This window comes from Coturnix japonica, chromosome 6, assembly GCF_001577835.2.
Source record: "Coturnix japonica isolate 7356 chromosome 6, Coturnix japonica 2.1, whole genome shotgun sequence".
In the NCBI taxonomy this organism is placed as follows: domain Eukaryota; kingdom Metazoa; phylum Chordata; class Aves; order Galliformes; family Phasianidae; genus Coturnix; species Coturnix japonica.
This window is the reverse complement of record NC_029521.1, coordinates 14,408,194-14,423,976: the sequence shown is the minus strand read 5'-3', so window position 1 is coordinate 14,423,976 and position 15,783 is coordinate 14,408,194. Positions and strand designations below refer to the sequence as shown.

General features: G+C 38.3%; 1 protein-coding gene across 5 annotated transcripts in view; it reads right to left on the bottom strand.

The window, feature by feature from the left end:
• Positions 1–15,783, bottom strand: part of GBF1 (golgi brefeldin A resistant guanine nucleotide exchange factor 1) — a 90,394-nt gene that overhangs the window by 20,001 nt on the left and 54,610 nt on the right. For 2 of the 5 annotated variants that reach the window (XM_032445432.1, XM_032445431.1), the window contains 15 exons: positions 15,447–15,565; positions 14,746–14,854; positions 14,310–14,370; positions 13,061–13,115; positions 11,537–11,611; positions 10,198–10,233; positions 6,524–6,659; positions 4,692–4,921; positions 4,027–4,195; positions 3,631–3,842; positions 2,881–2,979; positions 2,514–2,708; positions 1,899–2,085; positions 749–889; positions 109–197 (listed from right to left, as the gene is read on the bottom strand). In XM_032445432.1, coding sequence (XP_032301323.1) covers positions 109–197; positions 749–889; positions 1,899–2,085; positions 2,514–2,708; positions 2,881–2,979; positions 3,631–3,842; positions 4,027–4,195; positions 4,692–4,921; positions 6,524–6,659; positions 10,198–10,233; positions 11,537–11,611; positions 13,061–13,115; positions 14,310–14,370; positions 14,746–14,854; positions 15,447–15,565 — 1,913 coding nt within the window. Of the gene's footprint in view, positions 1–108; positions 198–748; positions 890–1,898; positions 2,086–2,513; positions 2,709–2,880; positions 2,980–3,630; positions 3,843–4,026; positions 4,196–4,691; positions 4,922–6,523; positions 6,660–10,197; positions 10,234–11,512; positions 11,612–13,060; positions 13,116–14,309; positions 14,371–14,745; positions 14,855–15,446; positions 15,566–15,783 lie in introns of all 5 variants that reach the window. The other 3 variants (XM_015866763.1, XM_015866757.2, XM_015866755.2) reach the window with 2 other exon arrangements.

The window sequence follows — 15,783 nt, the reverse complement described above, 5'->3', positions numbered from 1 at the left end:
GTATTTAATTCTTACCAACTCAAAACTTCTGAGACATGACCAGCCACACAAGGCCTACAGGACACAGGCAACAAGGAGAACACCCGATTAACACATCCCCAAACATACCTTCTTTTTGTTCTTAATCTGCATAAGCTCCTGAGGGCTTGGAAGGATGCAAGAAAATCGGGTAGGCTTCTTGGGGATACTCTTCTCAGCTAGAAGAAAAAATTAGAATTACAGTCAAGAATATCCCTAGAGTACCAAGTAGCCCACTATAGTGCTACACCACAGTTTTCAGTCACAGAGCCTTGCTGCAACATGCTGCCTTACAAACAGCAGTCACATTCCTACTATACAACTACTACATTCCTCCATTCACATTTTCTGCAGCACGACTGTACAGTAGTTTCTTCTCCTGGCCAGTTTTACACATCTGTAAAAATTAACGTTCTGGCTACTGTGATTATTCATATCACTAATTCCCTGGAAAATCCTTGACTACCTTAAATTATAAACTTTGTGATGAACGACATCCATTTTTGCTCCAAAGTGTCCTACCAGATATAAGCCCCCTCCCAGAAGAAACAAAACTGTTAGCAGGCATATATAGCACAAATATAAAACAAATACTCACCACTATACTTCCTTCTAGTTATAAACACACAATAGCTGCAGTAGTCTAAGGCATAGTAAAACCAGCCAGCAAATGTAAGGACCATTCTCAGTACACACACACTCAGACTCAGGGTCCTGCAGAGACTATTACCTGTCTCAGCTCCTCCTTCCAATTCCATGCAGCCTTGCTTCATCTGATCAGCCATGAGGCAACCACTGGTGGGAGGACATGACCCACCTGGCTCTGACACTACAGTGGTGGATTTTCCCTCACTGTGTGCTCTCTCATTATCTACAGAAATTAAAACAAAGCAAAAATTCTCACAAACACATAAGCTGAGGAAAATGATATCAAAGAAATAAGGATCTGACCACTCAAAATCGTGCTTATTTAAGGGAGTTTCCTCTTCCCAGTAGCTGTGATTCCTCAATGTCCTCAATACTTTGTTTGCATTAATACCACAGCATGCCCCCCTTTTCTCGTGCCTGCCAGTTTTGGCACTTCCTTTATATAAAGCTGAATGAGGTGCACATTTTAATATCTCTGAATTTTATTTCCACCATATTATTTACACAAACAAGCAAGATGGGGAATGAGTGTGGGGTGGTGTGGGTGCTAACCCAGGAACTAGATATCTCACTTCTTCATGTGAGACATAATCATGAGAGACAAAGTAGTTTCACTGCTATCATTCTTATGATAAACATCAAAGGAACAAACATAGCCGACATCCATCTTATTTCCATAGGAAAATAAAGAAAAGAGCTGCTCTGTTCATTGATGCTCAAATAGATACAAATCTAGGTCAGAGAAGCAGCTGGCCAAATAAATTAATAAATAAATAAAGTCTTAATCACAAGTACATATTAAGCAAAGTCAAGCTTGGTAATTCTTTTTTTCCCACTCAGAGATGTGAAAAAGCATGTGCTGTTTTGATCAATTAGCAATACAAAATTAAACTACATGCTCCAGTTTCTGAAATTTACAAAAAAGAGATTTTTGTTGTTGTTGTTGTTATTTTTGCTTAAGGCTGTTAAGATTTTTCCATCTCTAAGTGGTTTCTAAATCCTCCAAAAGTTAAGATCAGGAATAGAAAAAAAGTATTAAGTCATCCTCAAACACTGATCTGAGGCCCTGTTCAGACAGGCAGGTTACAAACACCAGTAGGTAGTTACAAAACATGCAATAAGAATACTGAAAATATATTTATGCAGATTAATGCATAGATTATCAAAACGAGATTCACATGTTTAGCACAAGATAAAGCTTAATATCAAAATGTCAAGGAAAGGTGTCTTACTATTGCTCATTTCTTTGGTGCTGTTCATCGTTTCTGGGCCAGATTTGGCAACTTCCTTCTCTTGTTGATGTACATTACTCAGCACTTTGGCCTGGCAATGTGCCTCTGTGCTATCTATCACTGTCAGCAATGCCTCCATAGATAGCAGGTGGACTGTATACAATTGTCCAGAAACTGGAAAGGCATTCTGGGACAGAAAATACACAAGTATTAGACAACTTTTATATCTCTCTTTCTCTCCCCATAATGGGGAAAGAGCATTCCCCTTTCAGCTTTGTGAACCCTATAACATACAATAAAATACTCTAAAATTTTCATATTTGATATTTACTTAGTATATATTTGATCATTTACTTATGGTTCATCTACTGTATTATTATACATTTCATGCTTATTTTCTATTCTGCTCCCAAATGTTAAATAGCATTCTTCATCTCAAATTGCTCACTTAGAATCTTTCAACCATTCCTACTCACAGGTTCTGCTTATGTGTTTACTATGTTCTGACTTACTGACTTTCTCTTCCGCATACCCTTCCCCCTCCATGTCCCCCCAGCCTGTGCCAGGGGTGAGCAGCCCAAGCAAGGCCAAAGGACAACCCAGACTGTTCAGCACCTTGGAGAGCAGCTTGGTGAGCTCCTCAAAGAGGTTGGCACAGTAGTAGTCACAGTCATAGTTGATGTAGAGCTCAGTCACAAAGCTGGGAATCCTCCACAACTGAACAATGGCTTCCAAAGCCATCTCCTTCATTTCATAGGGCATCTTTGGGTTTTCCACAGTGATTATTTCCATCAACTTCTTGATATACATCTGTCGGAAACAGAGGGCAGCTCAGTTTAGGGAAAGAGAAAGGAAAGCAGCACAGTGAATAGAACTGAAGGCCACATTATCTTCCCACATGAGCTGACAATCAATGCTGAAGACACCTGTAAAAAAGTTTCACATAATTCTATTATTTAATAACAAAACCCAAAGAACTCACCTCCAGCTGGAATTTCAGATGCTCTCTCATACTCTCAAAGAGAAGAAAACACACCCTGAGGGAGGCTGCATAGAGATTGAGCCGTTCGACACTCAGCAGCTGAACAAGAAAGACAAAAAGCCTTAAGAATTACACAGGCTACTCATTATGCGCTACTAGTACTGGTACTCATGACTGCCTTGAGATCAACATGTGGTCTCCCACAGCAAATATTTAAAACAAACAAACAAGAAAAAGAAAACAACTCCTTATTCAGCCTCCTGGTCTCATTTTCACTAAGGGAGAATAAATACACTTAATTTCCTTCTGCCTGTGGTAACACTATTTTCCTACTATAACGTTGGATTTTTGCAAAGTCATCAGATTATTTTTGTAGAGAAGTAACCTGGGAGAAGAACTGCCTCCAAGATGGCTCTTGTGCCATTACTAGCTAGGTACTTCTAAGATTCTACCTACTGCTAAGATAGTAACTTGCATCCATAATTACCTTAAAGCCAGCTATATTAACATGTCATTATCCCTAAGTAGCAGTTAATTCAAACCAGCTTCCTGTTCCTCAGCCCTAAAGAAAATGGCACATGACAACATCTTTGGTTTTGCAATTCAGAACTCCCATTGCAATACAGCAGACAGCTTCTTTAAGACTGAGATCCATCAAAGCTCAGCAGCTATACTCCAATATACTGTTTGATTCAAATTAGTATCTAACTCTCCACTGCCAAACCCCATGCTAGCACAAGCCAGACTCACTTGAAATAAATGTCGGCACAACTCTTCCTTCACAAGTCCTAGGAGAGACTGGCAGTTTGCAATGGGAGCAGACTCCAGAGCTACAGTTAGCAGCTGCAGCCCCATGTGGATCATCACCTCCGAGTTGTGGCGATCAAGAGGGTTGGTAAGCGAAATAAGAAAGCGAAACAGTTCTCTAATACACGGCAATCCATAAGGGACCAGTGCTGCTCCTAAAGGAAAATGAGGCATATCAGTATTGTTAGCAACTGTTCCTAATTTTTTATGGTGTTTCACAAGTGCTACAAATGAAATCACAGACCAGCTGAGGAACAGGAATTTATCAACTTCAGAGCAGAAAGTGACACAGAGCAGTGGAAAGCAGAACAGACTTCAGCAATACTGCCCATCTCTCACCTTCTTTTTGGGAAGACTGAGTAAAACGTACTCCTCGGGGATTTACATAGTCCATGTCATGAACTGAGGCAGAGTCAGAATGTTCTGCTACAGAAGTGCACTCCTCTAAAACCTCAGGGATAGATTCAACAGAGGCTGACTGGATCTTCTCCTCCCTCAGACTTTCATTCTTCATTTATATCAGTCATTCAAGAAGAAAAGAAAAAAATCAAAACGAATTAGAAGGCATTACATTGGATAATCTGCAGCCCTCTCTTTCCAACACTTTCATTTTCATCTAGCTCTTAATTATTTTCTTTTTTTTTCTAGACTATGCGACTAGAATTTAACTTTGAAGACACTCCCACAATCAGTTTTTACTGCTCCTGAGGTTATGATTTAGTTCTTTTTTTCTGTTTCAAATCCTACATAATGTCAGCACTTGATTTCTATCTACACCTTCTTAGCATTTTTTTCCACTCAGAGCACCTGTAGCTCTAAAAAAATTCATATATATATATTTGTGAATTTACAAATCATTTACAGTGAAGATGTTTTACTCTGACCCTAAGCCTTAAAATACAATATAAATGCTGTGGCCAAAAAGAGAATCAGAGTTTGTGTGTACTGAACCCACAACTAATGATGCTGGGAGTTATAACTCTTCTTTATCAGAAACCATATACCTGGAGTTCAGGCTGGTTTTGAATATCAGTGACTTTGGCCTCATTTGAAGGAGTTCCTGCATGAATCCCCAAAGAAGTGACTGGGTCCAAGTCTGTCAGGTCTTCCTTGGAGGTGGTCTGTGAGGACAATTCCAAACCACTGTCTGTAGCAGGGCTGACTGCAGATGAAATGTTTTCAGAGCTTCCAGAAGAACTTGGAGAAGGAGCATCTATGAAAGTAACGCCGCTTGCTGATGAGAAATAGAAGCAAAAAGATAAGCTTAATTTTGTACCTCAGCCTCAAGTTCATGCACTGAGCACAGCAGAAAAGGCTTACTTTCATCAGGGCATCACACTACAGATGATCTCAGATGCTTACGTAGAGAACACAGAAAATGAATGCAATGAGATATTATAAGTTCTCTAAATTAAAATACAGTAGCTGGAATCTAGCAGACTCAGACAGAGATTAAGGCAATTCATATCATTACACAAAGGGTGCAAAGGGTTTCTCTCATTGGGAAGAAAGTAGAAAACAGCCCCAAAGGTGTACTTCACACTTTGACAGAATGGAACAAGCACTTTAAAGACTTGCATCAAGTTTAATTATTCCTTCAAAATGAGATTATTACTATTTTTAATCTTGACTGGAAGGAAAGATCTATTTCTTTAAAACACATTAAAGAAATAATTGCAATAGAATCCAAATAGGTCTGAAACAGAGTAGTGAGTGTTTTTACTACTTCTAAATGCAAGACAATGCTCCAGGAATCTAAGCCTTCCTTTAAGAGAAATTAAAAGAAAAAAAAGAAAAAAAAAAAGATAAACCAAAAATTTTCAAAGAGAAGATACATTCAAGAGCATGGTAATCAAACAAAGATACAAACAAGAGTTATGTATTTACATATGAAATGCGTATGGTTTTGCATAGCAGGATGTTTTACTGCTTACTTGATTTTTGGAAGTGTCCTAAATAAGTAGCAGGTTGTTACTTAATTTTTGTAAAATACAATGCATTAACACAATCAATTTTGCCATTCTGCACAATTAATACATTGCCTAGCCCTACAAGATCAGAGCTAGTGATGTGTTTTATAACACCACACAATTTCCTCTCCAAAATGTTACAGGATTTATAATGTAATTCAACACTTATGTGAAGGTCTAAAAATATAATGATGATTTATGTAGGGTTACACTTTTGCTTGGATGTCTGTTCCAAGTTGGATGAGATTTTATCTCATTTTTTATTTCTCCTGTTTTCAGCAACCATGCTGTTCTGTAAAAATGCATTTGGAATCCTTCACAATATATTTAATAGGTTTCTGCAGTGGAATAAGAGTCAAAACTACATATTTTACACAACTATTGTTTCAAACTTCCTGTCTGCTAATGTTAATGTTTATGTCTGACACGTCAAAATGTAGAGTGCACAAGAAACAGTATTTCTCAGACAGAGGGACGCATCCAAAAGAGAGGTTTAAACAGTTGTAACTATTTAGTCTACTACACAATAATAGGATATAGAAGTCCCCCAGCATTATGTTCTCAAGCTCACAGCACTTGTCACAGACTGCATCTCTTCTGCGGGCTGAATAAAGCACACACCAAAGGATTCATGCGCATACTGAACAGTTTCCTGGACACAAACTCTTTTCACGTACTTCTATTGCTCTACCTTTTTTTTTTTTCGCCCTCTACATAACTCTTCACATCGTTTTCTACAGACACCAAAAACTAACATTAAAAAAAGTATAATGCAGATTGATTTGTTAAGAGTAATTAAATGAAGACATTCCGAGACAGTTCTGAAATAGATGCTGTCTGGTCTCTGGAAATAGATTTCAACCTACCTGTGACATTACTAGTGTTGGTTGCCGGTTGTTCTGTTGCAGGAGAGACTTTAGTTACATGTCGAGGGGGCCTTGGTGATCTCTTCTGCTTTTTCCATTTTGATGACTCACTCATTCCTCCAGCTCTCATTTTCAACTGAAAACCATAAACCATTATGAATATCAGTACAGCAAAATCATACAGAACAATGAACTACACATGTCAACCTCAAAGCTGTCTCAAAACTCTCAAAGTCAGGCAACAGCAGTCAAATATACCACACAAATTAATCAGCACAAAATCATGCATACCAGACTCTGACTCCCCACTATTATCCAACACTCCATGTCTGAAACAAGGGAGAATTTACTGCAGCGACTCTACTAGCACTTTTTTGTCTCAGTTTACTCTTCATTTTTGAGTAATTGCATGTTCTCCTTCTTCCAGCAATCTCTTTTACTATTAAGAAATGTTTATGTAGCATTTCATTCACTCCTGGTGCACAATTCACTGCAAATACCATTCTAATGGTTTAGAAATAAACCACATTCTGCTTTCACCTCTTTCCATCATTACTCTTCTTCAGATCCAAATCCAACTTAACTCACAGCTTTTTTGTCAACCAGGATACTACTACCAGTTCTTACACAAGTATTGGGCAAACAAACCACAGTAAGAGCAACGCAGACACTTGTTGCAGTGTACAGGTATTGCAGCCATGCATAGATGTTCCAAAACTTCCTAATAACATTACAATATTTAGTTACACTGACAATGACAATAGCAGGTTTGGAAATAGATTCCTTCTAAAAAAGCTCTGAGTTTAGGGATACCTGCTTCTTACTCTTGGGTTTGGGTTAAAAGTCAACTTTTCTGACGCTGTTAGATCTCCTCATTTTGGTGGTGAAAATGTAAACACTGAACAGGTTTCCTGCAGGTAGTGGAAACCATTCTGTAAGTCCCAGTAGCAGTCCCTACATGGTATTCTTCTCCAAGAAATTACTTCAGATACATTCCTTATTTCCTATATCCTTAGAGTCAGATTTTTATTATCTAGAATACAGTTGCATCCCTTACTCTAATACTTTTTCTGAAATCTCATTCTTTTCAACTACTACTACTCTTAAATGTCAATATGCCTTCTAGATTCTGACACTGTTTTTCTCTCTCTTCCCTTCTTCCATCTTGACTTTCTCTGTACATAGTCTATAATCATTCTCATTTAAGCAAAGCTTGTGAAAATGTTATGTCCCAGTGTAGTATACCATTTGTGTAACTTCTTTGCACCACAAGTTCTATTTATTTGACAACTAATCCCTAAGTTTTAGCTATGCTACAGTTTCTTTCAGCTTATTAACAATAGATTCAGAACAAATTTGCCTTTCTCCCAAATTCAGTAGTAAGAATATCCCTCTAAACTTCTAACAAACACCTACGTAACACGCACACAGCTAAAACTAAAATTGTGGAGATTTGTGAATGTAAAGCTTATAGGTTACAATCCTTCAATGTAAAAATTGTCAGCTATCTTATCTTTCCCATTCATGAGTTCAAAGAGCTATATAAAATACTTGTTATCTTTCATTCTTGCCAGTTTCTACTATTTCAAGTCTATTAGTTTCACTTTCCATATCAGAATCTCCCCAAGACTTAAATACTATCAATAGCTTTATTCATTAAAGGCTGCTAATTGGACACGATAGTTTTATTTTAGCCATCTAATTATTCTAAAAATTGCCACATTTAATTTCCTCCCTTTTTAGTAACTGATCAGGGAATCAGTAGACTAGCCTATTTCATCAAACTGCTTCAAGTATGAAGGGAATAGAAATAATTTTATGTTAAACTCTTGAACGCCTGCTTCACATAATTACAAAACAACAGAATTGCTTTTAACTACTTAACTACTTTAAATTGTTTTTAACTACTACATGCTGTTTGCATGGATTGATAGTGGTATCTCCTAAGACAGGAGATATCGTTTAGATATTAGGAGGAAGTTTTTCATGCAGAGGGTGGTGATGCACTGGAACAGGTTTCCCAAGAAGGTTGTGGATGCCCCATCCCTGGAAGTATTCATGGCCAGGCTCTGGTTTAGTGGTTGGTGACCCTGCCCATGTCAGGGGGGTTGAAACTAGATGAACTTAGAGATCCTTTTCAACCCAGGCCATTCTATGATTTTATAATCCTGCTGTCAGGTAAAACGTTGCATGTTAATAAATAATAATAAAACAGAAAATAAACTGAGCCGGCAAAATGGCACCAAGATACTATTTGGGGCTAACTGTGTTTGTACCATAGCTTTTAGCATCAGCCATGCTCCTTGAGAAACAAGTGACTTTTGAAACATCCTACCAGAAGATCTGTGCCGACAATCTGAACACCACTTCCAATCTCTCACAGAAGAGCATATACCAACTCAGATCAATATTAGCCCTTTTGAAAAGGTGCGTGCAACACTCATTTATACTGAGTGCCATATACATTGCACTAACTCCAAGGTTTTTCCATTTGAGGTTTATAAAGGGCATATGTCCATTGGCTATCATTCAGATGAAGCTAGGCATCTTTGGAGATGAAGTCAGAACAGCTTCACATGGACACCAAACTATTTAGCCAGGGAAGCAAAATGGCTGCTTTCTTCCCCCATCCCAAACTTTTAATTAAATTTTAAAGCATTAAGTATTTACACTGATGTACCTACGGACAAGCGAGATTACCAAGTAGGTCTTTTTTATTTCATACCATTCAGTATTCCACATCCTACACAAATAGGTTTTCTGAAGATTAACTATCAGCACTACTCCCCATACCTTTCCTTGGCCCCTCTCTTTTGCTACACTACAAAGATAAGATAGCAAAACTACAGTGACAACTGGATAGCTTAAAAAAAACTGCAGAAGCACCGCTCCAGCAGAAATGTTTTGCTGCTGTGAAATGACTACATGTTGCTTTAACGAACTCTAAGTTTACAGATGCTGAAATACATGTACCAAAAAGCAGAAGTAACATCTTCTACCGTTCTATAATTTGTACTGTATTAAAACATTACAATACCTTGCTTCTTATGTTTATATTCTCCAGTTGACCAAGGAACACTTTTCTAATGCTTGCTTTACCTTCACTACCAAAGCATTTCCTGATTTTGCTAGAATGCTTAAATGCACGTTAACAGGCTGAGATTATAAACCTAAGATATCCTTCTTCACTATAGGTTACAGACAATGGCATTTAATAGATCATTAGAAAAAATCTGGATTTTAAACATCATCCAAACCCGTCCTCCTTTCTAATGCTCACTCATATGACAGATGCTTTTTTTTTTGTTATCAGTGTCCTTCACATTAGATTAAGCTTGTACTCCCACAATATACCCACACTAAATCTGTATTTAAAATATATTCCTGAGAAATCAAAGCAGAGTGCAAGCTCAAAGTTACTGTTCCTTCATCTTGGGATTCAGAACAGGTTCCATTACATTTATTTCTTTATGCAAAGATAACTAAAATATGTACACAAAATGATTGAAGAAAAAAAAACAACAAACAACCACAAGATACAAGACTCCAAATGTTTTCTCCTGCAGATGAGGTTTTTACGCAATACTCTATCTCAAGGTGAGGAAAGTCAAAATGTAGTACTACAAGTTCTTTTAAGGGTCCATGAGATTCCATTTTTCTACAAACCACCTTACCTGCACTCGTTTGTTTTTCCATAACATACTGTAAGCCTCAAGAGAAAAGGGCAGGGGCCAATGATTAGTAACTAAAGTGATACCACTAAAACATGAGCTCATTCTAGATGCAGCATGGAACTGGTCAGCACACCAAGTAGCGTTCAAGACATGAAAGCATGCAGAGAGAACGCAGTCCATGATCCAAGTCCTGAAAACACCAATGCAGTCACCATCTCACCTACCTGCCAGTACAGCGGCCACTAATTAAATTTATCTTTGGCAACTATGAACATAATCCACTCCTCAGATCTGTTTCTCCTGACTTGTACCTCAAAATCCAGCGCTTAGTTACAATACCTCCCTACCACAAAGGGAAATGTTTCCTCATCTCTTCTTCTGTGTAACTGCATAAATCCACAGGTCTCCAGCCACTGTCTTTACAAACTTTACAAACCTTGAACTACTGATACAGGACAAAGCAATAGCAAATACCTCTATAAATCTTCAATCCAGCTCCTTTAATCCAGCATTAAAGGCCAACAAGAAATAAAGCTACATTAAGTTTATGAACCAATACAGAAAACTGAGAAAGTCCCTTCTAAGATAGTTTCCCAGGGCTTCTGTGACCAGCACATAAGTAACCAGCAGGCCTACCGTATTTCTTCAGAAATTTCAGAGGGGAACTGGCAGAGTCTAAAACATTTTATAGTTCACTTTGGCCCCACTCACTAATGCTAACAGGGATTAGCATTTTGGCCCCACTCACTCTCCATTAGCAAATGATTATGCTGCGTTCACACAGCACTCACATCAGTAAAAAATATGACCAAAAGTTATGGAAAATGTACAGTAGGTTCCTTAAAAAAAATGAAAACCAAAAAATATTTCCAAGAGCTGGAGTCTATGGCTTTTTGTCAAGTAACAGAGCTCAGAGATTCACTTTGAGTTGAACTGTACAAGGCACATTGGGTCTGCAATCTAATCAAGAGCTAACACAAAACATTGAAGCTGAAATGGAGATTGCTATCTAAAAATGTTTCTTTTCTTCAGTTCTTCACCATCACAGAAAACTCACATCTAGCCCACTCCATCCTACTTCTCTCCTTTGGAAGATGCCACAACCGTGCCTTAGATAGCACTCAACAGGGTCTTTGCCTCCCAAGCTGCAGCCACAACACTGCAAAGCAACCACTGCATGCATTCTCCCCAGAAGCCATGCTGTGACAAATGAGTGAAGGAAGAGTTGCTACACATAACAGAAGAATCTCTCACACAGTGTTTACAAGAGAAGGAAGAAGGTAGTAAGGGAAGAAGGGAGAAGGGAGAGAGAGACCTTCAGGTTCTTAAAGAGCAATACCCTCTCTAATTGGTTCAGGGCTTTGGGCTGTTCCCCACTACTTAGTTCCAGTTTGTTGAGGAGACATGAAGAGATCTGTGAAAGATAGGCAAATGCATGGTTTAAACAAGGAAAAATAAACTCAAAGAGACAAATAAAGTGGTAGAGTGCTAGGCTGCAGGGAAGACATTTGCCATGCACAGCAAATACACAGTACAAGGTAACTGCACAGATCAGACACAAGGCAGAGAATCACTGAGCTTGGAGCAGCCATCACTTGATAAGGGAAGCTTTTCCAAATTTAAGTTAACCTTCACATCAGACCCCTTCTGTACACAGACCATGACAAATTCTGTACCTGCAGTAAATTAAACTGATCCCTTTTATCTTTCCTCAGGCTAATCTACCACCAGCGCAGATCTTGATACTCTTCTTTCATAGCAAAGGAAACAATCAATCATGTTCTCATAACCTTACTACACATGAACTAAAGCACCAAACCTGTTTTGGGTTACTAAAAGTAAGTATTCAGTGTCTCAAAACACTGCTATACTGGCTCCAAAATGTACATTTAAAAAACACAGATACTTTTATCAAGTCATTTGGAAAACAAAAACCAGTTATAATGCTACAAACAGTGTAAATCAGCCAAGTTTAAAGAGCTATTCCTGCTCTAGCACTTTTTCTCTGCCCAATAACTTTTAATAGTACAATCCTGTATATTTATTGACATTTCTTTTATGTAGTAGAAAGAATATATATGTATACAAGTATACACGGAATTCCTTAATTGGACCTCCCTTCACATAAGAAACTGTTAGTCTTATAAACATGTGAGGTCACATTTACAGTATCTGTTACACTGAACCCAGCTGCTAAAAATGTACTGGATGGAAGGAAATAGTGCTGATGAACAAACTCTGATATTTAACTTCAAAAAACTGTTGACTTAAGGAAAGGGAGAAAAAAAAAGAAGTAGAAAAGAGCAGTCTACTTTGATTTGCCTGCTAACTGGGACGGCATTATCCACCAGAACTAAGGTTTTCTCTATACAATGCTGCCCCTTCTAGAAGCTACCAAAGATTTTTCCACAATAGCTCTATTTCATGCTGCTTTCATGCTGTTTCACCAGCCTCAAAAAATTCCTTTTTACTCTCTGGGCAATTATATCTTGAGAGCTCAGTATTAGTCTTGTAGTGAATTAGAAAAGATGAGAAAGAAGCTGGAGGGAGAGCAGAAGCAAATTATCAGAAGACACCAGCATCAAGTTCCAAGACTCACTGGGTTTCCTAGCCCACAGCAGCTGATGATTGTTCCCACAAACCAGAATGACTTACCAAGGCAGCAGTATACTTAACAAGATTCAGTACTGGACTATGGGGGCATAATCCCACAGAGTTAAATGAATGTAGTTCAACATGCTCTTTCAGTGTACTACAGACTTAAGAGAATGAAGAAATACATAGATGAAAATAAGTAATACAGAGATGAGCACAAGCCCAAGACAAGATAGAGCTGAACAGGCAGCACAATGGTTAACCTTACCTTTTTCATGTTAGTTCCCATGTAGCTTTTAGGCTCTTCTTTAAACTGAGGCAACCTGAAAGACAAAAAAAAAAAAAAAAAAAAGACAAAACACATCAGTTTTTTTGAGTTAAGAAAGGAGGAGAAAAAAACGATGGTTTTCTAGTCACGCTGCAGATAACAGGAAAGTAAAACTAGGTTTTCTCCATCAAAAAAGAGTCCTCTTGATTTCTTTTCCTGTAAAAAAAAAAATCTGAGGGAAAAAGCAGGTCTAAGTGAAAGGCACTTTACATGCTAGTTGGCTGTTTCTCTATGAAAAAGAAAGTGGCAATACTCAAAAAGCAAACAGGTGCTGCCTTTGTCTTGTTTCTATCTCCTGATACCCACAAAGGACAGAGTTTTTACACATTAAGTAATGGATAAGCATATCAATTTAACGCAACACTTTTTCTCCAAATGCTTATGTTCTTTCCTGTTTGGTATCACTTGATTCTGATTTGATTCTGCCCCACATCTATCCTGTGCATTGCACAGAGTGCAGAAAAGAAACTAAACTTGAGAACTTATAGGAACTGAGTGTGGCAATGGAAAAAATAACAAACCTGTTATGAGAGCTGTGTTTCAGAAACAGTTTGACCATAATCTTTTCCTACTCAGACTATTCCGATATCTGCACGTTTAAATTTTAGAATACCCAAAGCAAGACTGATTACTTCACAAGACTGGATAAATAGTTTTTAATTTAAATAACTTTCTTGAGTTTAGAAGAAGTAACCTCAATAATTACCTGAAAACTGCTGAAAAAGGCCAAACATTTGTCCAAAAAACACAAGATCTCAAGAGTTTAAAATTCTCTTTGATACACAAGGTCAAAACTCTGAACTTGAAACTCAACCTGCGACTAACCAACACTGTATTATCCATTCTTTCTCCTAGAGAATATTCTCTCTCCTGAAGAGAACTGTATTTTTTAGAGTGTTTTTTTTTCTTCCACATTTCTATGTCCTCAAAGAACTGGTTCCCTATTCTAAAGCTCTTCATTACTTAGCTGTCCATCTCTCCTCAAAGGACACAACCTTCCCTACCTCAGTCTCCCTGAAGTCTGAAAGGGTCAGCCCAAGAGAAAACTGCCAAATCTTTCATCCCCTTCCACCTCTAAATAATGACCATTTGGGATGATTTTTCTGAGGGTTCTTAAGTGGAAGTGTGGAATCTTTCTGTCCTTAGAGGGCCATCTCGGCAATGCTGAGGCAAACACAAGCAGGTTTACCTTGTGAAGAGCAGCTGCACCATGTCGACCAGAGTGTGCTCTGCAGATTTTCTCAATAACTCTGCGAAGACAAAAACAAATAACACAGGTGTCATTACTCAGTGTGATATTATCAAGAGGCTTCTTCAAGCAGACTCCCCTCCGAGCCTTGTTTACAGAGATTACGGCAAATTTATTAAAACCAGCTCCAAAACTGCATTACTGCAAATGGGAATATAATCACGAGGTGGCGCCACAAAGCTGAGAAAAAAAGAGGAGTCCAAAGTTACACAGTGAACTCCTAACAAATTTTCCATGAAGTTGTAGGAAGACACACTAATATAAAGCTCAGCAGCTTTCCAGGGCTGCATGTTCTGTAATAGAAGTAGTTAACCACTACTGAAGAAACCAGATCATTTCTTAGGAGTAATGACAGTGAAAATACAAAGAAACCTACCGCTGAGTCTCATTTCAAAGCATATGCGGAAACAAGACTGCATGATCTCACACACGGATTCATTGGTGAGGTGAGCTCCCACAGGAGTGAGCAGCAAGGTTCTCAGAACCTGCAAAGAACACAGCATGCATGTCAGATTGTACCAGTGACTCCTGTATGTATTTCCTAGAGAAGGTTGGCTTCATCAAGGACTCACAGAATTACAAGCAGAAAACCTAAGGGTTTCAGCAGTACTTTCCAACTGATTGCTGTCCTCAAGACACAAATAGACTAGGAGACAAGAATGATCTCACAATCCAATTCTAGAATTAGAGATCTAACATGCTGCATGTAACCTAAAGTTTAAATTCAGCATTTAGCTATCTACCAGTAAGTAAATAGACTAAAACATTCATAGGTTTGCCTAGTTTCTGAGCTCCATATGTCAATTTACCCCTCACAGGCCATCCACAAGGCAGGATTATTAATGCCACCACACTATCAAGCATGCTTGATTTAACATCATTTCATTTAATCATTTAATTATTTTCATTTGAAAAAGCTTTTACCACAGGTACATGAGCCATCTGTTTAAAAATAAAGTCTGTCGGTGAGCTCAAATTGAGTCAAAACACCGCTGCCTCCTCCTCATCTCCGTGTAACAGGATATGCCCCACAACAGGCAGCAGCCATTATGGTAATTACCTTTTCTCTGCACTTACCTGTAGGATTTTCATCAAGACAACCTCATCACTTGCATGATCTGTACCCACAAATCGGGCATGAGTGACAGCATCTGCCATGTTCTCCATTCCCTCAGCTGTGCCTTCATGGCTGGGATCTGAGTAACAGAACAAACATGTAAGACAGGGAAAGCCGCCTACAGCCTACCACCTCTGTGGGGAGACATCTACACAGAGATACTTTGTTCCCATCTGGTTCCTTAATTTGCATAACTCACAGTGAGTTGCCCATTCAAGAGAAAAATTCACCCCCTAGTAAAAGAAAAACATTTTAATGGGATCTTTCAGCAAGACTTTATCAAGAACCTACTTAGAG